We start from the raw sequence: 24,666 nt of genomic DNA, 5'->3' as shown, positions 1-24,666 counted from the left end.
CCATAATTCACCAACAGGTTTGGGAGTCTATTACATCTTGGGTTCTTGATAAATTGCTTCTCATAGCTAGGTGTCCCAGTGGTTAGGGAGCAGGGTCTAAAGTTAAGAAAAGCCATGTTCAAATCCTGTCTCGGACACTTACTAACGCTGGCACTAGGCAGTAACAAACCATCATCTTTAAAATAAGAGTAATAATAGCACTTACCTCCCAGAATTGCCAGAATACAAAATAAGATGTTTGTGAAGAGTTTTGTAAATCTTAAACACTATAGAAATGCTTGTTGTTATTGTTGTGACTTCCCCTCTTGCACCTTTAATTTTTTCATATATAAAATGATGAATTGATGGATTGCTTACAGTCCCTTCTCAGCCATCAGTTTCTAATCCTCCAACCCTTATTCTAACCTACTTGGGCCTTAATATGCTCATCTATTAATTGAGGAGTTTTAACTAAATGATCTCCATTGACATTCTAGAGTTCCATGTTGAAGTCAACTCCTCAACAATAGTAAGATATTCCTGACAGAGCGTGGCCACAGGGTATTGGAATTCAGAGGGGTTTGAGAGAAGTAGCAAATAGGAGTGTTTAGTTAGCGACAATATTTAATTAAGATCCACTAGATTGTGAGATTCTTGAAAGCAGGGACTCTCTTTTGTCTTTTTCAATGCTTATCACAGCCCCTGACTTTTTTTTTATCTTGCCACTGGACTAAGATGACACAGTAAGGTTGATGACTTTGTGCACCTTTGCCTCATTTAAATCCAATTCATACTGAAGCCAAGGCATCACCTATGATGCCATTGGTCCTCTTCAAAATGAAGAACAAATGACAACCACAGCTTTCTGCAGGTTCTTAAATTCAATTTGGACTTGAAAAATGGGAAGCCAGGGGAAATGATCTCCTTCCTTCTGGTCTTCCCCTCCCCTCCATCCAGGAGCCTTCCCAGTAGCATCCTGGAGAAAGTTCTGACATCTCTACTCCCAAGAACTGATCACCACCACCCCCTCCACCTCGAGCAAAAAGAAAAAATTATACTAAACGAATTTGAGGATATATTTCCTTCTTTGTCCCAGGAGCTATTTGTGCCAGTTGCCTTAGGTATAAACATTGCTAGGTATGGCCCTCATCCCAAGAACAGGGACTAAGTACTTATACTTTTGTGCAATACATAGCCCTGAGAACATAGTAGGAACAAAAAAGACTATTAACTTGGCATGGGTATGACTAAGACCGAGAGGTCTTAAATTGGGAGGGGGGGAGTGTTAAGAGACTAGACTGATACTAGTTTATTGAAAAGTAAAAAGTGAAAGGTCTTTGAGAGAACCTGATTCGTGATCAGACCTTTGCAGATAGCAATTTATTCTTATCCCCCTTTACAACGAAGTTTCTGCCTAGAGCTCTTGAATGAAACTATTTTCTTCAAGGTCATCAATGACTCCTAATTAATAAACCTTCTAGAGTTTTCTCAATTCTCATCCTCCTTGACTACTAGGGGCTTGTTGAAAATACTCTGTTCTCTTGGATACTCTCTCCTCAATCTTTTTGTCACTGCTCTGCAAGTGCTCCTCCTACCTGCTGGAATACTATTTCTTGGACTTCCATTGCTAGTTCATCCTAATTCTCCCACTCTCAGATATTGACTAGCTTTGTGACTTCGGTCAAGTCACTTGATCTCTGCCTCAGTTTCCTCAACTGTAAAATGGGGATAATACTTAGCGTTGTTGTGAGAACCAAATGAAATAATATTTAACAACCAAAAAAAAAAAAAAAAGCAATTAGCACAGTGCCTGGCCTATAGTAGGAGTTACATATAAATGTTTATTTCCTTCCAAAGCTCTATTTTAAAATCTTTCTCTTCTGTCTCTTTCTTTGGACTCTTCTCTCCCTTTACCAATCTTACTGTCTATGGATTCATCTGTCTTCTCTATTTAGGTGACTCCCAAATCTATAGAACCAGAGCATATCTCCTCACTAATTTCCTGTCCTTATTACCAGGTAACCAGTTAGGCATCTCTGCCAAGATTTTCTATTGACACCCAAAATTAATATGTCCCAAACTGAACTGACTACTGCCCCCCCAAAAAAGCCCAAACTAAAAAAATCATAACAAAACCCTACTCTCTTTTTCAATGTTCTTGTTTCTGTTTATGGTACCATTATGCCTTCCAGGCACGTAGGTTGAAACCTTAGAATTATATTTGACTCTTCATTCTCTCCCTCCATCCAATTAGTTCTGGCTACTCTGTCTACACAACATTTCTGACACTATTCTTTTGCTTCATTCATACTGCCACCACCATACTGCAGGTCCTTATTACCTCTTGCATATATGCTTGCAATAACCTCCTAACTTCCTGCATCCAATTTCTTTTTTTCTCCAAGGATCTTTTCACACAGCTGCCAAAAATTATCTTCCTAATACGCAAGTCTGACCTTGTTCACTCCCCTTCTCAAAAGCCTTCAATGGCACCTCATTGCCTTTGGGATCAAAGATGGATTCCTTAGCCTGGTTTTTACAATATGGCTTCAGCCTACCTTTCAGGACTTTTCCCAAATCACTGCCCTTTAGCTGTAGATCTTCTGAAATGGAGCAACTCTAGAGGCAGCTAAGTGGTGGAGTGGCTAGAATGTTGGGCTTAAAGTTTGGAAAGACCCAAGTTCAAATTTAATCTCAGACACTTGCTAGTTTGTGATCAAGTGTAGATTATTTAACCACTGATTGCCTTGTAAGGCTTAAATGAGGTATCTGAAGATCATGGTGCTTAACAGCTTAATACATGCTTGTTTCCTTCCTTCCTTCTTCCAAAAAACTTAACAAATGTTTCCTTCCTTCCTCTGCAAAACTTAAGTGCTTGCTTCGTGCTATATAACTTGTGGCTAACATTATTAGTAGTAATAATAGTAATCTGCTGTTGTTTGCCTGTCTGGCCATTTGTTAACCCATTTGGAGTTTTCCTGGCAAAGACCCAAGAGTGGTTTGCCATTTCCTTCTGCAGCTTATTTTACAGATGGAAAAACTGAGATGAATAGGGTTAAGTGACTTGGCCAGGGTCACACAGCTAGTAAAAATGTCTGAGGACGGGGAAATCAGGTATTCCTTTGGGATGGGGCGCGGCAGGCACTCTCCACGTTGCCACCTGGCTGCCTTAACAGTAAACTTTCCTCGAATTGAATAGAGCATTTCTGAAAGCCTTTCCTTGGATCCCTCCCTATCACTTAGCTCATGGTTCCTCAACAGTTTTAGGGCATATTGTCGACATTTGTTCTTTGCTCCCACAACCCCACAGCCTAATTTGTATTCTACTTTTTGTATATACTGGCAGAATGTAAATTCACTGAGCGTAGATACTGTCACTTTTCATCTTTGCATCCTCAGCACCGGTCACAGTGCCTTCAATCCATTAAAAGCCCCTAATAGACGTTTAGCGAATTTAATCAGCAAAAAGATTTAGGGGCTCGGGGTAACAAGGTCTCATCATCACTCCTCTCTCCCAAATGCTTGATCACTCCCAAGGGGAAGACCGCCAACTTGTTCCACTGCCTACGCCAACACAGACACCTGTCACCCCACCCAACTCCTAACCCGCCACATTCCAGAAAGGGGCCTGACTTTGGAAGAAGAACCAAAGCCCTGGGAAACAAGGGACTCTACCTGGTCCCTTTCCCTTCCTTTGGAAAGGACTTCGGGATCTGCCTGGCCGCAACAGATTCTTCCTCCTTGCCCTTGTCTCCTGGGCACCTTACTCTCCCAGAGGCAGGGTGTGCCAGGCGGGGTCAGCCCAGGTTGCGGACCCCAGGAACCACCCCTTTCTCCTCCTACCTTCCCACCCCTCTCCTGGGGAGAAGCAGGGTGCGGGGAGGGCTGCCGCAGTGACCTCAGTGCCCGCCCTAACCCCACCCTCGGCCGGAGGCACCGGTAAATAAAAGCGCGTGCTGCAGCCCGGGTTCTCCGCTGCCTCGTGGGAGCGGCTTTGTTCCGGGGGCGCTGGCCACTGTTCTGCCACACTTCTCTCCCCTTATCATCCGCGCTCTCCCGACTTCCGAGACGGAAAGAAACCATGCTGTTTTGGCACACTCAGCCGGAGCACTACAACCAGCACAACTCCGGCAGCTACCTGCGGTAAGCCCCAATTGGTGGTCCCCTGGGCACAGCCCCGCTGCCCGAGCGACGTGCGCTCTGGAGTCCCAAGGCGCTGCGGCCCTCCGAACCCCAGAGCGCTGCTGCCGCGGAGCTCCACGGCGCCGCTCCTTCCGCTGTCGCCTCTGGATAGACCTGCAGTTTAGGACTTTGCGCTCGCCCGCGGGGACCTCCCCCTCTCTTCGCCTCTCCCCGCGGTAGAGGCAGGATTACCGTGGAAGGAGAGCCCCCTGGCCCCGCGCAGTCCTTCTGGGAGGAGAGGCTAGAGAAGCTGCAGCTAGTTGTCAGCATTAGCAGGAAGTCCATACCTACCTAGGACACAGACTGCTTACCTTGTGTGATCATGGCTAAGTCACCTGGGCCTTACTTTTCTCTTTCCAATACGGAGGGGAAGACTAGATGGTCTCAGTCCTTTTTTACAGCTTTTCTTAAAACTTGTTGTTATGAGCTTTAATTTATAAACGATGTTATCACCGAAAATCACATCAGAAAACATAAAATACAATTTAAAAAATTCTTACCTTCCGTCTTAGAATCAACACCGTGTATTAGTTAACTAGGCAGAAGATCGGAAATGGCTAGGCAATAAGGTTAAGTGACTTGCCCAAGGTGACACAGCTAAGTGTCTGAGGCTAGATTTGAACCTAGGACCCCCCTGTCTCTAATCCTGGCTCTCATTGAGCCACCCAGCTGCCCCCCATTAAGTACACTTTTTAAAAAAGTCCTTGTTGTCCCTTTCTTTTCCCCATTCCTCCTGACAGAAGGGAAGAGGGGGCTAAATTCGTGAGCTTGCTCTCCACCTGCATCTCGCCCTTTCTTGGGCCAGCGCTTTCCCTCCCAAGACCCTTGGCTGTTAGGCCAACAGACACTCCCGTGCTTTGCCTGACCGTGAGCTGGCTGTGCAGGAGAGGGCATGGGTGTCCGGAAGAACACACGCAGGTGGCAAGGGGCGGGGGTGCGCTCCCCCAAACCGAAGGCTCGCCCTTTCATATTTTGGAAGAAAGAAACCTGCCTGAGATTTCACAGGCAGACAGACTGACAGACAAATACACTTGGTGCAGGAATAGAAAGGGGACCGAGACAGAAGACGGGACCTATGGAGATTAGGGGAGAGAGAAATTGAGGAAAGGCAGGCGAGAGTCCCGGTTTTTGGGTGAGCATTAGCGACAGCCAGCGGCGTTTGCCAGCAGAAGAGTCATTCCCAAATCTCTCCTGTGATGCTTACAGTGTTCGGTGACCTTGGGCAAGTTGCTTTAGGTCTCAATTTATCCATCTATAAAGTGAAGAATTTGGATTAGTTGTAGATATCATCTCTGAAGTATCTACCTAACATCTCTGCATCTATGATTTCTCCATCTCTTATTGTGGGTGTTTCTTTTAACACAGCTCCTGGCAAATAGCAGGCATTTAATATTTGCTAAGCTGATGTGCTTATTATCTACTTAATCGATTATCAATTTAGTTGATTAAGTTGACATAAGTTAATATTTATTAACTAGTTGACCGATATGTTGGAGAAGGAAGAGAATTGGCTTTTTAGGCTAATTTTTTACCTTGACATTAATCAACCCTGGGGGAGGGGGTGGGTGGGAAAGAATAAGGTTTATTGGGGAGGGGGGAGGGTGGCAGATTTTGTTTTCCTTGGAAATAGTTCACCAAATGAGTAAGCGTGCAGGATACTCCTAGGGTTCTGTCTACTTTTTGGACTTCCAAATTGGGCCTTTTGATTTGAGAAGGGTATCTGGCTTTGTGGTTCTTGGTTTTCTACCTCTAGAATTTTCACTCAGGAGAAGACAAATTCCAGATGGGGGTGGGGCAAGGGTGGGGGGGTGGAAGGCTTGACCTCAGGGCTGTGGCCACAAGAAGCATCTCTTAAGCTTGCCAGAGTAACAGATAGCCCCCACAGATAATCTTGTATGTATTTGCCTGAGCTCTGGCCTATTCCCTTGATGAAAATCTTTCTTCTTCTGCAGGGATTTGACTAGTGCTCTTCAAAGGGAAAAGTAAGTCTTGTCTGTTTTGCAAAATTCTCTAAAAAAAAACAACCATATATATATATAGTAACCCTTAGAAACTGACCTCTTAGAAAGTAGGACACCTCCTTACCTCTCAGTACTGTGGGATTTTTTTTCTTCTTTCCTATTGAGTCTGGGTATTAATGGATTCTTAATTTCACTTTCTAAACTTGCTTGAACCAGCTTTAGCCTGTCTTATTTCCATCCCAGTCACAGTTTATTAAATGCGCCTAATTTAACCCAAGGGGCTGTTGGTGATGGCTTGGGAAAAGCAGAATTTGCGAAATAGTTGCCAGGCTGTGATTGTTCCATTATTGGCGCTAAATGGCTTTTTGCCGCCCTTCCCCCCCCCCCCCCCCCATGAAGCTTCACCTTAATACCCCAAAGATCAAAAGTGATACTGTCAAATCTCTTCACTCTGATTCCATCTCCTATATTCTTCTTTTCCTTTAGAAATGAAGGAAAGAGAGCAACACAAGGGTTAAACTCTTCAATTTGTCAATTCATCTTTCATTGGACAGAATTATTAGAAAGATGGTAAATGCTGGTGAATCTATTAATTCTTCAAGGATTTTCTGTGAGGGAAACGTTGAGCCAGTGACAGGACAGAACAATTTAAATATAGACCCTGTGCTGAAGGGAATGTGTCCATTCCTTAGAATTAAGCTTTTCTTTTTAAAAAACGTTCTAGAGGAAACTTAGTTTCTGTTTATCCCTAGAACAAAATTTTTATTACATTAATGACATTAATTTTCAGTTTTCTCTAAAACATATTCTTTGATAATTTGAGGATATTTAAAAATGTGAATTCGTGAATAGGAGATTGAAACTTACTTAAATTTCATATCCAGAAATTTCAATTGAAATACATTTATTAAATTCGGGAGCATAAAACTTAATCTTAAAGCATAAAACCTTATAATGTAAAAATCTTAAGACAGTGAGTTTAGTGGAAATTGAGGAAACTGTTCAGTAGGAAGAAAGAGAAAATAGACTAAAATTATTCCTACCCCCAAGGTACTTACACTTTAGTAATTCATTAAGGAATAATTGTGGTGCCTTCTTTTTGTGAGGTATGCCAATCAGCAGTTTTTATGTTTACCCTAGAGGTTAGAGATTCATTTACTTGTGAGATAGCCTAGAAACACATTTTAGTTTTGCTATAATGAAAAATTAAGTGGAGGTTCACAAAGAGAGCAAACCAAAAGACCAAAACATTATAGTGCTTTTTGATAATCAAGCAATTGGTCAACAGCCTTTTATTTGATAAATCTCCCTTTAGGAAGATTGGTAAATTCTATAGACTGAGGCAAGAGACTCGGGATTAGAATGAATTCAAGAAGAGAAAATCCTTTATGTCTAGCCACTTTACCATAATGTTGGAGTTAATCAGGTTGTCCTTAGCCAGTGGTCTTTAGTCTCTTTCCTCTTTTAAAGTTCAATAACTTTTTTGCAAATAAGGGTAACTGTCTTGAACAAATTACTGTTCCTTGAGTGACTTCTGTATTAGTGACAGCTCAGCCATTTTCCTCTCTCTTTCTCTCTTCTGTCTCTCTATCTTTCCGCCTCTCCTCTCATCCTCCTTCCCTTCCCTTCTTCTTCCTGTCTTCTGCCTTCTTTCCACTAAAGCACATGGAATATTAACTTAACATGATCTGGGCAAACATGAAATGTCCTAAAGTTAGAAAGATCCATGTCCTTTTCCCCCTGTTCCTAGATAGCTATTTTCATCTGTATTTGTGCACCTGAGGCTTAGTGGAGAGGGGGCAGCCTTGCTCTTTCAAAAAACTGAAAGTTGAGCCAAGTTTTGGCTTCACTGGGCAGTGGAAAACAGAAGGGCTGGTATAAAAAGGATTTTTGAGGTATACCCAAAACCATATTTTCCCTCAGGGAACCAGTTAGATATTGGCGGGTAGTGTACAGTATTTATGTATTTTAAAGACACAAGTTTATTGTGTTAGACAGGGAACAGATTGTCCCAGTGACTTTGGTATTTATTCAATTTTTATAGTGATCCAGGGAAGCTAATCTGATTCATTATGTGAAGCATATTAAGGGAAGGAGGGAGGGGAATTATCAAGATAAGGGGACTGGCATTTTTTTGGCATCTGCTTCCTTTACTCTTTGTACTTTATTAGACTTAACTAAGTCTCCAGTCTTGCAGGCCATCACATTATCAAGGTTTTTCCATGCCTCAGACTTAAACTAGACTAATTCTAGAATCTCAGAATTAGAAGAGAACTCAGTCCACCTCACTCACCCTGAAATTGAGCAATATTCCTCTCTTTCATCAAACACTAAGCTGTCGCTGCTTGGAAGTGTCTGAGGCCAAATTTGAACCAGGTCCTCCCATCTCCAGATCTGCTTTTCTATCCACTGTGCTACCTAGCTGTCCCTGCAGCTTTTGGTTGTTGTGATTATTAGCTTTGCCTAATGGGAAAAGGCAGTAAACGGCTGTTTTCCCTTCCAAGTGGAACAGAGGACTGATTTACTTTTTTTTCTATCCCCATTGCTTGGTATAGTGCCCAGCACATAGTAGGTACCTAATAGATGTTTGTCAACTGACTGACTTGGATAAAGAGCATTATTATGGTACCATTACCCATAAATCTTTACCAAGATGAGAATCTCTGCTTTCTTCTTTCTTCACATGACCCTTTTAGCAGTATGGCTTCAAGAGCAATGTTTATCCTGGTCGCCCTACTCAAGATACTCCCTAGTTTATCAGTTTTCTTATGAAAATGTGGGGCCCAGAACTACACCAATTTTGCAGGGGCAGTCTAATTGGGGTTGAATATATTAGGACTATCACCTTCTTCGACCTAGTTTTCTTGGCTGCACTTTTCCATTTTTGGACTCATTGAACTTATACTGCACTGAAACCCTGCCTTTTTTTTTTTTTATATGAACTGGTAGATATCTAGTCACCACTCCTCCATCTTGAACTTGGGAAGTTTCTTTTTTTTGAACCCATGTAAGATTTCACATTGGTTCCCTGTGTAGTTTCTTACTCAATTTAGCCCAACATGCTAACTTGTCAAGATCTTTTTGAAGCCTGATTCGAATACAGTGTATCCTCTTATTCTTCCCAGATTTTTGTCATTTGCAAATTGAGTGTCATGACATATAGTATCCAAGTCACTGATAAAAAATGTCTTACGGCACAAGCCATGATAATTAACTCACTGTTGAGCCTTTAATGGGTACTCTTTGAGGTTGGCCATCCATCCAGTTCAAAATCCAACCAATTATACTGTCTAGCTAAGTGGGAGTCATTCTCCCTCCCATTTTTATCTTTAATCATTTTGACCTTTGATCTTTATCTTTTGAGATCCTATGGAAGGGAGATAATTTCTTTTGAATAGGATGAGTCTTCCTATTTGGTAAGAGAAAATTCCATTTGGTTTAGGGGAAAAAAAAAAGTAAAGCCTAAATTCTTGCTGAATATAAATTCAAGAGAGATTAATATGCTCCTGAAGTATCCAGCTGACTCTTCCATAAGGAATGGATTCTTTTCTCAGTACTTGAATTGAGTTGTAGACCCCTTTAGGGCAAATGATCTATTCTGCAAAAGAAAGACTATAGAGAGAAATAAATTTATTTTTTAAAATATTACTTAATACTTTTTCATATAGCATATAATTAGCCACTAGGTGCAATAGATTGTATACTTTACCAGGACTTGAGTGAAATCTCATAAAACCATGGATATTTTATTTATCTTAGAAAATTTATTTTAGCACATCTAAAAAAAATCCCAATTTTTATTTTTTAGATTACAGAATAAGTGTCTTATAAGGCAACTCTATTAATGAAGTTCTATAGTGAGAAAAAGATATTGCAAATCATTTTTACTGTACTTTTAAACCTGTGTGTCATCTTTTGTGATATAGTTTGTAGTAGATTTACATTTCAAATTGAAATTTCTGCTGTTTGAGAAGTTTCTTCAAAGGTTTAAGACTTTTTTTTATTTCTTGGAAGGGGTAGTGAAGGAGAGGATGGGAAGATAGAGAGAGAGAATCTGCATGCACTGATATCCAGGGACATTAGCTTCTATTACTGCTACAAGGATGCCTTAAGTTATGTAGACTTGGTTTTTTCTTTTTTTCTTCAAAAATATTCTTTTAGATATCTTGCTGACACATGTGTTAACTATATGTTTCAGTGATGTCCTTGCACTGCCAATCTTTAAGCAGGAGGAACCTCAGCTGTCCCCTGAGAATGAAGCCAAACTGCCCCCATTTCAGTATGTGCTCTGTGCAGCCACATCACCAGCTGTGAAACTTCATGAAGAAACTCTGACTTACCTCAATCAAGGTAGGTTTGCCCCACAGAGGGGAAAAACGGCTCTGTGGACCTGGGTTGCCTCCGTCTGAGTGGCCCAGAAGGAGGTGTTGCCATTTTAGCAGGATGTTTCTGGCTAGATTTCTTTTGAATGGGATGGAATAGGGTTAGAGAGAAAGAAAAGGCAATTGAGGAAAAAAAGAAATGATCATCATCATCATCATCATTACTGGATGCAGACCAAGCCCTCCTTACATATTGTATCTGACAAATATGTCATTTAGGTGTGTATATATGTAAATCAATATGTATGTATTATATGCACGTGTATATGTACACATGTATGTGTTTAAATATTCCTATAAGTACACATACACACATATATCCTGACTCTTGGAGGTTATGTGTGTAATGATTGCTTATCTCTCATAAAATAGTTAGTTTAGACCCAAAAAGCTTTTTGTTTCTGAATAGGAAAAAAAAGGCTTTTATAATTAATAGTAGGATAAATGTTCATTTTTAGGCTAGGGCATTCAATTTGGAGTCACAAAAGCCTGAGTTCTAATCCTTTACTTATATTATCCTGGGTAAATTACTTAATCTCTCTTTGCCTTAGTTTCCTCATCTGTTAAATGAGGGAGCAGCTAGATGGCTCAGTGAATTGAGAGCCAGGCCTCAAGATGGGAAGTCCTGGGTTCAAATTTGACCTCAGACACCTGAGCAAGTCACATAACCCCCATTACCTAGCCCTTACCACTCTTCTGCTTTGGAACCAATACACAGTACTGATTCTAAGACAAAAGATAGGAGTTTAAAAAAAAAAAGAAAATGAGAAAGTTGCATCCAAGATCCCTTCTCGCTCTAAAACCCATGATCCTCTATCAGATTTTATTTTTATTTTTAATTTCTTATTTTTAATTTATTTATTTGTTTGTTTGCTTGCTTATTTATGTTTGTTTATTTATTTTTAGGCCCTTACTTTCTATCTTGGAGTCAATACTGTGTATTGGCTCCATGGCAGAAGAGTGGTAAGGACCAGGCAATGGGGGTCAAGTGACTTGCCCAGGGTCACACAGCTAGGAAGCATCTGAGGCCAGATTTGAACCTAGACCTCCCGACTCTAGGCCTGGCTCTCAATCCACTGAGCCACCCAGCTTGCCCCCTCCTCTATTAGATTCTGGTAAAGCCTTAAGAAAATGACTTCCATAACTTCCTAGTTAGAATGGATGGTAGAGATGGGCTAGCCAAGCAAATGGTCACTTTGGTCATTCAATCTATGTCAAAACACATGACAGGGAATCTACTGTTTAATAAAGCTTCTAATTGTAAGGAAGTTTTTACATTTCAGGGGTGTGATTTGACCTCGTTTTCTGTGTTGATATGTGCTAGATTATAATGATTACTATAATAACGAAGCCCTTTTCATAGACTTTCTGATGTTCAGCCATCCTCAAAGGTGAGAGTTAAGTAATATTTCTGAGTTAAAGAGAAGTGAAGATAGTTTATTTAATGTGTGTGTGGGAGGGGGTTGGGGAAATGTAAATATATTATTTCACTTGGCAAAATTGGGAATCTTTACAGCTCTTTGGTCTCCTATCCCTCTGACTTTCTAGAACTTTGACTCCTTCATTTGGGAAATAGCTAGGGGTAGAAGTCCAACCTGGCCCTTCTCCTGTTCCCTTTTCTGCTGAACTCACCAGCTCTTTAAGGAGAATTTAATTTATTCCAACTTTACCCCAAAAGTCCATTTCTTTCCTCAGGATGGCAAATTCCAAAAATCAAGAGGTCTAAGGATATGACCCAAACCATGGTTTTGAAATGTCCCAGAAGAGATTAATCCTGGGGTTTAAAAAGGTGTTTAATCTGCCCTTTAGATCTCCCCTACCTTCTTTGGAGCTAAAGATCAGATGGATACCATTTGTCTAACCTAGAGGCATTTTCATCTAATTTGAAACAATGAAGTGTCAATGAGGGTTTTATTTTTTATATAATATTATTATTTTTTAATATAATTGCCAGTAACTATGTGGCCTTGTGAAACTTTGGGTCTCTCTTTCCCCTTCTGTAAAATGAGATGTTGGGCTAAGATGAACTCTTAAAATTCTGGGGTTCTTTCTATTTCTGAACTTTCATAGCAGCATCAGAGTTTCATCAATTATACATGCATATGACTTCACCGCATTTATCCTTTTCATTTTTTAGTTTTATTTCTTCTTGGTTTTACGTCATAATTATTTCCCCCAGTCCCACTGAACCCTTCCTTGTAGAAAAGAATATTTAAACAGAGCCAACCAATATAGTAACCACACCCTTTATACCTTACCTGATAAATGTGTAGCACATCCCACATCCATGGTTCAACCTTGTGGCCAAGAAGTAGGTGTGTTTATTAGTTTATTAGTTTTCCAGGACTGAGACTTTAAATTATAATTCACCAGAGGTAAGTAGCTTTTTTGGTGATGTTATAATTTATTATTGTAGTCATTGTATAGGTTACTTCTTCATTCTGTATCACTTCATACAGATTTCTGATTTTTCTGAGTTCTGATTTTTGCTGTTTCTGCAATTGGTAGCCCATTACATTTACATACTGTAATTTGTTCAGCCAATTGATGGACACTCATTTGATGACCAGTTTTCTGCTTCCATGAAGAGTATAACATTTACTGTTGAAAATTACTTTCCTGGGGCAAGTAGGTGGCTCAGTGGATAGAGGCAAGTCACTTAACCTCAATTGCTGGCCCACAGCTTGGGGAGGGAGAAGGGCAGAAGTGAGGGAGACGATCTGAATCATCTAACTTTGAAAAACTTAGTGGAAATTTGTTATTAAAATAAAAATGATAAAACCAACAGGTCAGGCCCCTTACTGCTCTTCTGACTTAGAACTGATACTTAGTATTGATTCTAAGAAAGTAACAGTGTATTTAAAAAAAAAAGAATGAAAGAAAGAGATCTTATTTGGGAGAAATATATAGTTGTACCTTTAATCAATTTTTTCTTTGGTTTTCCATTTATTAATAAATTTAGGGAAATTGTAGATAGCATATTTTTTACTTTATTTTATTTAGCACACTTAAGATAGACCTTTCCCTAAAACTCTGTTTGCCATGGAGTTTTAACAGAAAGCTTGTAGGACTTTTGGGGGGAAAAAAAAAGGCAATAAAATCTTTGTGGTTTTGACACACTTCATGAAGGCTTCATTAGCAGTCATCAGTAAATCTTTAAAAGCACTTTTATGTCCACTGATTAGGCCCTACCACATATCTGTGAGCCCTTCCATACTATCTTTATTATATAAATGTATTCCACATGTGTAAGTTCTCTTGTATCATTAGAAATGTAGAAATCTCCCTGGAATTTCTACTTCAAGCCATGTGGTACCTTTTACCCCCCTTAATGTGGTGCCAAATTTTTCCCGAGACAAATGAAAACACATTGTACTTGGTCATGTCTTTAAATACAGTTTTACAGTTAACATAACTAGAAAAGTAAATTATGGGGCAAGATGATGGAGGAGGAATCGGGATAATGGAGAGCAAACATATTGGACATGGAGGCATTAGCCTGCCTACTCTGCCATTTCCTAGCCCGGTGATTGTGATTGACCCTAGGATAATCAGTCAGCTTCTTTGGAAGTCAGGTTGTTGGGACAGCTAGGCAGCAGAGTAGGTAGAGCACCAGGCCTTGAGGCCAGAGGTCCTGGGTTCAAATTTGGCCTCAGGCACTTCCTAGCTGTTTAACCCTGGGCCAGTCTTTTAACTTCTATTTCCTAACCCTAGGAAATGGATCCTTTCTGAGACCAAAGGTAAGGGTTTAAAAAAAGTCATTTTATTTTGTTCCCCGGGAAAAAAGGGAAGTCTTACTGCTTAGAGTATTTAATTCTTTGATTTCTTGTGTGGAAATCCCATTGATGTGAGCTCCTTGAGGGCAGGGCTTACTTCATTGTTTTTCTGATTTTTTTGTGTGTGTGTCCTTGTATCCTAGTGCCTCGCACCTTGAGGGCAGGGATTATTTCATTGTTTCATTTGGGTCTTTGTATTCCAGTGCCTAGCTCAATGCCTGGCACGGAAGTTTAATAAATACTTGTTGATGGAGTGATTGATTGCTATATATTGGGCCAAAAGGGATAACAGAATTTTAAGCTGTATTAAGAAAGGCATAGTGTCTAGGCCACAGGAGGCAATGGTTCTTTTGTGTTCTACCCTGGCTAGGCCACTCTGGAATAGGGTGTTCGTTTGGGTGTACTGAAGGGGGCAACCAGGAGGAGACCCTGACACCATGTCATACAAAAGAACCACTTGAAGGAACTGGAGTTGTTTACTTGGAGAACAGAGGGGACAGAAGGATCCTCTGGAATCAGAGGGCTTTCCTGTTGGAAGAGGGATTAGACTTGCTCTGCAGAGCCCTGGAGGGCAGATCCCAGAGTGGGAAATGAAAATCTGGGTTTTCCCCTCCGCAAGAGGTCTGACAGATATCAGATCCAATTCATTTTACGCATTGTTAAAGGAACTTCATGTTCAGGTATACACTGAGCTAGATGACCACTGAGGTCCCTTCCAGCTCTGGGATTCTGTCATTAGTTTATCCGTGTGTGCTCTGGGGAGTATGTCTTTTAGGAAATAGATTTGCCTACCTTTAGTATTACACGGTAAATCTTTGGGGGCTAGTAGAAGATGAGAGCAATAGAACAACCAAAGGATACCATTTGTTGTAGTCTATTTTAATATTTAATAAGAAACAACTTTTTGTTAAGTGTAAGAAATTGCGGTTATCCACCCCAAAATACCTGATTATGTTCTCTAGGAATGGATTCCCCTTGGGAGTCATCCCTGACCTGTTTCCTTTCTTTTTCTTTTTTTTCCCATTGAGTTAAAACTATAAATTTTCAAAAAAGTTCTTCATTTTTTCACCTTCTCTTCCCTTACTATTCAACTTGTGGTAGTCCTATCAAGGTGGAGAGAAAGAGGGCAGTCTGGTGGGTAGTCAGTCTGGTTTCTCTCAAAGGTTGAAGGAAGTAATTTTGAGACAAATACTTCTATTAAAAGCTGGTAATAAATTTAGGGAACTATTTACCCCCAGAGGTGGTATAGGCTTAAAATGTAAATGGGTTCAGAAAAGCTTAGGATAAATCTCTTAGCTGACTGAGCCATAATGTGAAAGAAGGATTAGACTTGTTCTCCTGGGCCCTCAAGGCAGAACTATAGGCATTGAATGAAAGTTGCAGAAAGGTAGCTTTGGGTTTCATTTATGGAAAACTTACTAGCTATTAGAGCTATCCAAGAACAGGATGAACCGCCTAGGGGGGGACCCTGGTTGCCTCTCCCTTCCAGTTGCTTTCCAATTTTGAATGGAATTTTGCATAGAAGTAAGTCAAAGTGGACTGCTTTACTGATTTTGTCTTTTCTGCTTATGTTTTTTAAAGTTTCTCATTTTCATCTGTCAACTTGGAAAAACACAGAACCACTAAAGAAGTTGGAAAGACCAAATCTTTAATCAGAATAAGAGACGATGCTCAATATTTGGCCACCACACAGAGCCAGTGCTTAATACCCACATAGAGCCCAAATTCTGGAATTCTGGTCTCATTGTCTCTGCGAAGACTCACTGCCAAAGATGATTTTCCAAACAATAATAGAACATAGGGGTCTTATGTATCTTATGGGGAATTAAGTATTGCAGATTGCAGGCAGGCTTGGGAAAGCTGCTGTAGCCTGAGGCCCATCTTCCTGGGAAAGGATCTCTGCATCCATGGGGAAAACCTCTTAAGAACAAAAATGGTGATTGAGGAACTTGTGCATTTCTATCACTCCTATTCTGAATACTTAATGGATGCTTGGTGATCCATTTTTCCAGTCAGTTTGGGACTTCCCCTAAAGGCAAATTACCTGGGGGGGGGGGCAAATTTGGGGCTCCCAAAAACCCAGTTAACACATCCCTCTTCCCTTTATATCCTTCTTTATAAAGTCTAGAGCTTGAATAGAGAAGGGACCTTAGCATATTTATCTAGTTCCAACCCTTCCATTTTACAGATAAGGAAACTGAGGCAGGAGAGAGGCTAAGTGACATATGACCATATGGTGGAATTTGAACCTTGATCCTCTTGACTCCAGAACTATTGCTCTTTCAGCATGTTTCAGAGATGGGGCTTTTGAACCCAGGTCTTCCTGATTTCAGGCTAGGTCTTTCACCTTTACCTGGGGCCTTTCTTTAATGCATTTACCATATGATGTGTAAGGGGAAGGGAAGATTAAAGAGAAGCAGAGTAAGGATTCGTGTTAAGAGATTTGTGTTTGTAACAGTGGAAGGAAAGCGTGTCTTTTGGGAAGTTTTATAGGTAGGATTTGTGCTTTGGTGGGTTGCAGGGTATCCTTTTGAACAAGGAGGATTAATAAATAAACCTTTGTGCCCCTCCTTGTTTTTCAGGCAGTCTCTGAATATGCGAATGAAAGACTTAAGTATAGCTTCTACTTCAGTGAAGGACTCTTACGTTTCCCAGGTCCTCTGTTACTTTCTGGGCTACATATATTGATAACTAAATATTCCCAATTCATATTCATCAGCCAGCCTTCAATGAGCCTCACATGACTTGACTTGCCCAAGGAATCTAGCCAGGCTGGGCAGTGTAGATTCAAAACTGGTGTCCTCTTTGACCTGCTTTCTCTGATATATTTGGATGCCACATCAGTATGCTCCTGCTTCCTGCGCTGGCCCTGCAGTAGGTCATTGGTAAATGGTCAGTTTGTAGGGATAAATCTGCTTGGATCCAGGGAGCAAGGTGGACCCTTCTGATTCTGAATTCTGAGCCACAGCAGCTGGCTTCATTCTAAGACTCCAGTGTACTATCGATTCTTTACCTATTATTTTTACAATCATTCATTTACATTTATTTTTATAGTACTTGCTAATAAAAATTATGCCTCTGTATATAGATACACCCACATACCCATAATTATATTATGTTGGAGGGGTTTTAAATTTACTGAAATTAAATGTGTCTGTTGGGTCCTATTCCCTACCCCCATCCCCATGGCCCATAACGTGGCTCTGTGACTTCCTTGTTTGGTATTTTCTCACTTGATTAGAATTACACCTTGAATGCCCTTAGTAACTTTCCAAACATGTGTGTGTGTGTGTGTTGCTCTTGTTCTATTTGCTTTTGAAAAAAAGGCTTTTTATATACTTTCCAGTCTGATTGCATCTATTCCCTATTTGTGTTATCAGAATATCATAATAAGGGGAGGAGAGGACATGTTTTTGTGAAGGAGGCCTTTGTAAGTGGCCCTTTACTTAACATGAGGGCAAAAGAAGCCCTATTAATAAAAAGAGAGAATGAGTGCTTGCTGCTTCTCTCATTTAGACAAGATCAGGTTGACCTCACGATATATAAAGAGTGATTATTGGGAAGTTATTTCCATGGAAATGCCGAATGCGTTTTTATTTCAGTATCTAGAAGAATTTTCCATGATGGAGTGGAAAGACCAGCAGGTTTGAAGTTAAGAGGACTTGGATTCAAATCCTGAGTCTTTGGCTGTCACTTAAGTCTCTCTGGTTCTCATTTTCTTTGACCGTAAAAGGAGAGAGTTGTACTAAATTAATTATCTGCTAACTTCTAGCTCTAATTCTAGATTTCTTTGTTCTCAGTTTGGTTTCCTTCACATAAAATGAGAATCCTCCTCATTTAACATTGGAGGTAACTGAGATCCAGGAAACTTAGTGTTTTGCCATAAGTCATAAAATAACAAAATGACAGATTTTAAAAGTTGGATGGTCTCCAGATTCGTCTTGTCCAACCCATATCCAGAAAGAAATCATTACTACAACACATACAATAAATGGCCATCCAGGCCAACCTCTTGGCAAGAACAAAGCTAGGCAATTTCTCAAATTTTACATTATAGGGGCAGCTGGGTAGCTCAGTGGAGTGAGAGTCAGGCCTAGAGACAGGAGGTCCTAGTTTCAAATCTGGACTCAGACACTTCCCAGCTGTGTGACCCTGGGCAAGTCACTTGACCCCCATTGCCCACCCTTACCAATCTTCCACCTATGAGACAATACACCGAAGTACAAGGGTTTAAAAAAAAATTTTACATTATAACGATGAATACCGGAAATTGGAGGGCGGCAGCAGCATTTATATAGCACTTTGAACTTTAACAAAGTGGTTTATATTTGTTAACTATTTGGTGATTGAAAGAATGCTAGCTTTTTGATTCAGAGAGACCTGGAAACTGTTTCTGAAACTTTTAAGTTTAACAGGCAAGTCACTTAGTTCTGATCTGCAAATTTCTCACTAATAAAATGGGCTCTTAATGAGTATAGTATCTATGTCACAGCAGAAAGCTTCTTTTATGTAAATAAAAGTTAAAATAAAATTGTTCCACTTGGTTCTGCATGCACAGTATATATTTTCTTAGTGGCCTTGAAAACATGGTGGCCATGACCGAGAGAGCAGCCTTAGAACAACTACAAAGAATGATTTCCTTTTTTCCCATCCCACCCTTAGATGGAAAATACCCTTTGTTCCCTATTAGTGACACTGATCTCAATGTCAGAGATAAGTGAGATTTAGGTTTTCAACTTCCTTATTCAATTCTTAGTATTTTTCTGGTATATCCTTTCTTTTATTATTTATCTAGTATGCCCTTTATTCCTCCCTTCCTTTCCTTCATTCTTTCCTTCCTTCCTTCCTTCTCTCTAATGAATTTGAAAGCCAGCCTGTATAATAATATTATGTATTACACAGTAATATTTGCTATATATAAATATAATAAATAATATTATATGTAATAAGATTGTTGGCATCCAGTTCTTTTATTCCTGTGGTGATAGAGGCCCCAATTATATATTATGCAGCAGTAATTACCATAGCCAATAAAAGTAGAAAGGTAAACAACATATAAATTTTCTCTTGAGTGCAATGGGTGGCTGCTGGTCTTCATATTGGTGGCCAGATCACTGTCGTTTTGCTTACTGCTCAACAGTGGCCAAAACATGGTTGCTGGCCAGAAGAGAAGGCTTTTTTTACACCAGGGTTAGGACTGTGCTCCTCAGAATGCTCCCTTATTTGGAGGCAATTTGGGAAGGAAGTAGAAGACTTAAGAGTTATCTTGCCCAAACCATATCTAGAAACAAATTCACTCTTAAGGATTCTTGTCCTAGCCAACTCTGCTACTAACTCAGTGACTTTGGAGAAATAATTTTTTCTCCTGCAAAAAGAGGGAAATGATATTATTATTATTACTACTACTACTAATAATATATGTTCTGCTTACCTCATGGAATTACTGGGAGGACCTGATGAGATTTTGTAAACTAATATGTAAATGAATATTTGTTTTCCACATTCAGTTTTATTAATATGTTTTGGTTTTAGTTTATCAAAATTTATAGATTACTCTTGCTTCCAGAGGTCTCTTCTAACAAAGTAAAGTAAATTAAGTAAAACCTAAACAGTGACTTCATCTCTGAAAGTTCATGAAAAACATTCACTATCTGGAATAGCTTGCCACCCTTGTTTTTTTCTTTTAACAAATCTTACTTTTTATTCTACCCTATTAAAGAGAAGAAAAGGCAACAAAAAACAAATTTCTCATTTGCATATACATGGTGAAGCATAATATATTCCCTCAGTGGGTACATATAAAAATAAATGTCTCATTTTGCCCTCATAATTCATCAGTTCTCTGTAATGGATGGCATGTTTCATCATCAGTCCTCTAGAATCAGAAATGGCCATTGTATTGATAATAGCTCATCATAGCTCTCAAAGTTAAGTCTTTCTTATATAAATTGTTCTTTTGGTTCTCCTCATCTCATTCTTCATTTAGAAAAAAAGTTCACAATTATTCATTTTAAAATGCAATACCTCACTTTTAGTCAAGAATTCGTAAACATAAATTTTTGTTTTTTATGTCATGAACTCCCCCTTTGATAATGTAGTGAAACCTATGAATATCCTTAATGTTTTTAAAAACATTAATACAGGGGAAGCTGTGTGGCTCAGTGGATTGAGTCAGGCCCAGAGATGGGAGTCCTGGGTTCAAAATTGGCCTCAGACACTTCCCAGCTGGGTGACCCTGAGCAAGTCACTTAACCCCCATTGCCTAACCCTTATCACTCTTCAGCTTTGGAACCCAACACACAGTATTGATTCCAAGATGGAAGGGAAGAGTTTAAAAAAAAAAAAGCATTAATTACATAGGGTTTTCACAGTATACTAATTTTATTGAAATAAAGGTGTGATTTCCCCCCCATCCAAATTTTCAGGTACCTTGAAATGTAACCTGGAACCCCTACAAATTCCAGGTTAAAAAGAACCCCAGGTTTCTTAAAGGTGACCTCTAAAGTCTGATTGCCCAGCTCTTTTACTTGAATCCATTCAATAGAGATTAAATTGTCTGGAAAGAAGACTTGGAATCTGTTAATCAATGCAATCTTTTTTAAGCACCTACTGCATGCATTAAGATTTGTGTTGCACTTATGCAATTATGCCTAAGGTGTCTAAAACAGAATCCACTTTGAATATAAGAGGAAAAGCTAGTGGCTCCTGTCTTCTAGGGCCTTTTAGTCTAATCTTAAGGACCAAGTGAGACTGGGATTTTTTTTTCTTCTCTTTTTAAAGGAGGGACTATGTTTATACAAAATAACACAAAGGAAGACAAATTAATATAATGAAATACCAGGAGGGAGGATCAAAGTAAAAGTCACCTCATTGGGTGGGGTATGATTAATTCTATTCAACACACTTTAAATGTCTACTTTGGGTAAAGACTTGGAAGCACTACTAAAGCCGGGACTTTTCTAACTGCATATTATAGGATAGGAAGGGAAGAAAAGGGGGTGCTTGATAAAGGTTATTCCAGTTGGACATTCTATATTATTGCTACTTTGTAGATTCTCTATGGGGAAATCAATCTTAAAGTCCATCTTTAGCCCTTTTTAGTGAATCTACCTAATTCTCTTCTATCTTCTAAATGATGAAGTTTTGAACTTTTTTCTCTCTTTTTGAAAAACTTGTTTTTCCTATCGGTCATTTCTGGATATACTCTCCCTATCTTTTCTCCCTTCCCCACCATTGTAACCCTTCTTATAATAAAGAAAAACAGATTTAAGGTGTCATATTTTAAACTAATAACATGTGCAACATTCTATCCTCTCCTCTTCCTTTTTTTTTTTAAACCCTCACCTTCCCTCTTGGAATCAGTGTTATGTATTGGTTCCAAGACAGAAGAGTGGTAAGGGTAGGCAATGGGGGTCAAGTGACTTGCCCAGGGTCACACAGCTAGGAAGTGACTAAGGTCAGATTTGAACCCAGGACCTCCCAACTCTAGGTCTGGCTCTCAATCCACTGAGCTACCCAGCTGCCCCCTCCCCTCTGCCTTTTATTGCTCTATAATCACTTCATCCGCTCCCTGTCCCAGCCTTTCCTGGGCGCAGAACCTCTGGTGACCTTTTCTCTTGTAATTCTCACAACACCTAACTTGACCAAGGTGCACAGATCCATCTCCCATCTCCCTGCCTTTGAATCCGGCGTTTCCCATGTGGGGAACCACACCCTTTCTTTACTAATGCTTCCAGAATTTGTAGTTACTTTCTGATTACCTTACATGTACTTTCCCCTTCCCCAGCGCTTCAAAGTTGCTATATATTCACTTTGTATGAATTTTGTGCCACCTAGGAGGGTTTAAAAAAAATTGAAAAAAAAGAAAAAAAAAAGAAAAAAAAGTTGCTTCCAAACACCTTAAACTAAAATCTGAGATCCACAAGACCATTTGACCCCAGGCAAATCACTCTGAATTTTGTGCACTCCTGGGAATAGGGGGAGACATGGTGTATTCTAGGGATGGGAAAGATCTATGTAAGGACCCAAAGATATCAAATGCCCTGTTTTTCCATCTGTAGGTAATCATGATGCCAATGTAGAGTAAGTAAGGTTGGGATGTAGCTTAACCAAGCAGGAATTTTTTTAGTACCAAAAGCCCTCTATTTTATTTTATCTAGTCGTTAAGTTGTGTCTTTGATTCTTCATCAAAGGATTTTCTTGGCAAAGATATTGGAGTAGTTGGCTATTTCCTTCTCTAGGGGGTTAAGGAAGATGGTTTAAGTGAATTGCCCAGGATCACACAGCTAGTAAGTGTTTGAGGCTGGATTTGAACTCTGGTCTTTCTGACACCATGTCTAGCACTATCCACAGAGCTACTTCTCTGGCTCCGAATTTTCCTAATTCCCTGCTAAGGTAATCATGCTTCTGACTTAGAGTAGGGTTGGGATGTGGCTTAACCTAGTTGAATTTTTTTGGTACCAAATGTCTACCTTTTAATTTTTGTCTAACAGCAGTCCAATCTGTTATAGTTCAAGTTCATGTTCCTGTGTAATCTGTTGTCCTTGTTGACAGAATTTGGGTATGAAATAAGAACTTTTAATAATGTACCTTGGGGCAGCTAGGTGGCTTAGTGGATAGAGAACCAGTCTTGGAAATGGAAGGTGGTCCTGGGTTTAAATCTGGCCTTAGACAATAACTAGGCGACCTGTAACGAGTTGCTTTACCCCCATAGCCTAGCCCATATGGAGTTTCTGCCTTGGAACCAATACATACTATTGACTCTAAGATGGATAGGTTTAAAATAAATAAATAAGTGAATATTCCATGTTCTACTTTTCTCCAAGTGGTGCATAGGAAAATATCACCTAACTTAACATTTTTACCTGTAAATTTGTTTCTTTGTTCATTCATTTCTTCGATGATTAATTTCAAATACATACATACATACTTGAATACTTATGGGATGACTAACATTGGCTGGGTTACACAAGGATTAATAGAAGTCACTTTACTTACAAGTGATTCCATTTTCCTTTTGACTACTGGTCTCACAGATAGCAATGCTCCCGTCTACTGAGGGTCTGTAAAATCGATTATAAGTAGAGCAGCTAGATAGCATAGTGGGTAAATCTTCAGGCCTGGAGACCAGAGGTCCTGGGTTCAAATCTGGCCCCAGATACTTCCTATCTATGTGACCCAAAGCAAGTCACTTAATGCTGATTGCCCAGCCCTTGCCACTCTCCTGTCTTAGAATTGATACTAAAACAGGAGGTATGGGTTTTTAAAAATTAAAAAGATAGAACATAAGTTTCTTGATGCCAGGGACTGTTTCAAATTTGTCTTTGTCTAGGTGGCATAATTCTCAGTACCTAGCATAGTTTCCAACACATAGTAGTAGGTTTTTAATAGATACACATAGAAACCATTTTTGATATTTTAAGATTGAAATTTTCTGCCTTCCTCAATCCTCCCTTCCCTGAGGCAGTAAATAGTCTGATATAGGTTATACCAGTGCTTTCATGCAATACATATTTCCATATTGCTCATGCCGTGACAGAAGACCCATATCACACATACAATAAAAAATTAACGAAGGAAATAAAGTGTAAGGCAGCATGTTTTGATCTTTAATCTGACTAATAGTTCCTTCTTTGGCTATAGATGACATTTTTCATCATATGTCCCTTGTGGATATTTTGGGAACTTATTTAGTCCTTCATGATTGATCATTGTATAATCTTTCTCTTGCTGTATACTTTGTCTTCCTGGTTCTGCTCACTTCATTTTGCATCTGTTCATATAAGTCTTTATAAATTTTTCTGAACTCATCCTGTTCATAATTTCTTATGGTGTAATAATATTCAGTTACAACTATATACCACAACTTGCTCATCCATTCCCCAAGTGATGGACAACCCTTTAGTTTCCAATTCTTTGCCACTACAAAAAGAGATGCTCAAAATATTTTGGTACAAGTAGGTCTTTTCTCCTTATCTCTAATCTCTTTGGGATACAGAGCCAGTAGTGCTATTGTTGGAGTAAAGGATATGCATAGTTTTATGACCCTTTGAAAATGGTTCCATATTGCTCTTCAGAATGGTTGTATCAATTCAGAAATCCACTAACACCAATTTTCCCACATCCCTTCCAACATTTTCCTTTTTGGTCATGTCAGCTGTTATGGTAAATGAATTAATAACTCTGAGGGTTAACTTAACAGAATAACAAAACTAGTAATACAATTTAACAGCCAATCTGAAAGGTTTAAGGTGGGATCTTGGAGTTGATTTCATTTGCATTTCTCTAATCAATAGTGACATGAGCATTTCCTCATATAATTAAGTTTAAATTTTTTCTCTGAGAAACTGCATGTTCATATTCTTTAACCATTTTTCAATTGGGGAA

The 24,666-nt window shown here is 39.5% G+C and overlaps 1 protein-coding gene across 2 annotated transcripts in view; it reads left to right on the top strand.

Moving 5' to 3' along the window:
* Positions 1 to 3,975: 3,975 nt before the first annotated feature.
* TFCP2L1 (transcription factor CP2 like 1) overlaps positions 3,976 to 24,666 on the top strand; it is a 55,830-nt gene continuing 35,139 nt past the window's right edge. Inside the window, exons 1-3 of one of the 2 annotated variants that reach the window (XM_044669932.1) lie at positions 3,976 to 4,122; positions 6,114 to 6,143; positions 10,321 to 10,472. In XM_044669932.1, the coding sequence (XP_044525867.1) occupies positions 4,061 to 4,122; positions 6,114 to 6,143; positions 10,321 to 10,472 (244 nt within the window). In that variant the 5' untranslated portion in view covers positions 3,976 to 4,060. The remainder of the gene's footprint in view (positions 4,123 to 6,113; positions 6,144 to 10,320; positions 10,473 to 24,666) is intronic. The other variant, XM_044669933.1, reaches the window with a different exon arrangement.

This window comes from Gracilinanus agilis, chromosome 3 (assembly GCF_016433145.1).
Source record: "Gracilinanus agilis isolate LMUSP501 chromosome 3, AgileGrace, whole genome shotgun sequence".
Taxonomy (NCBI): Eukaryota; Metazoa; Chordata; class Mammalia; order Didelphimorphia; family Didelphidae; genus Gracilinanus; species Gracilinanus agilis.
The sequence above is the reverse complement of the archived record's forward strand: the minus strand, read 5'-3'. Positions and strand labels throughout refer to the sequence as shown.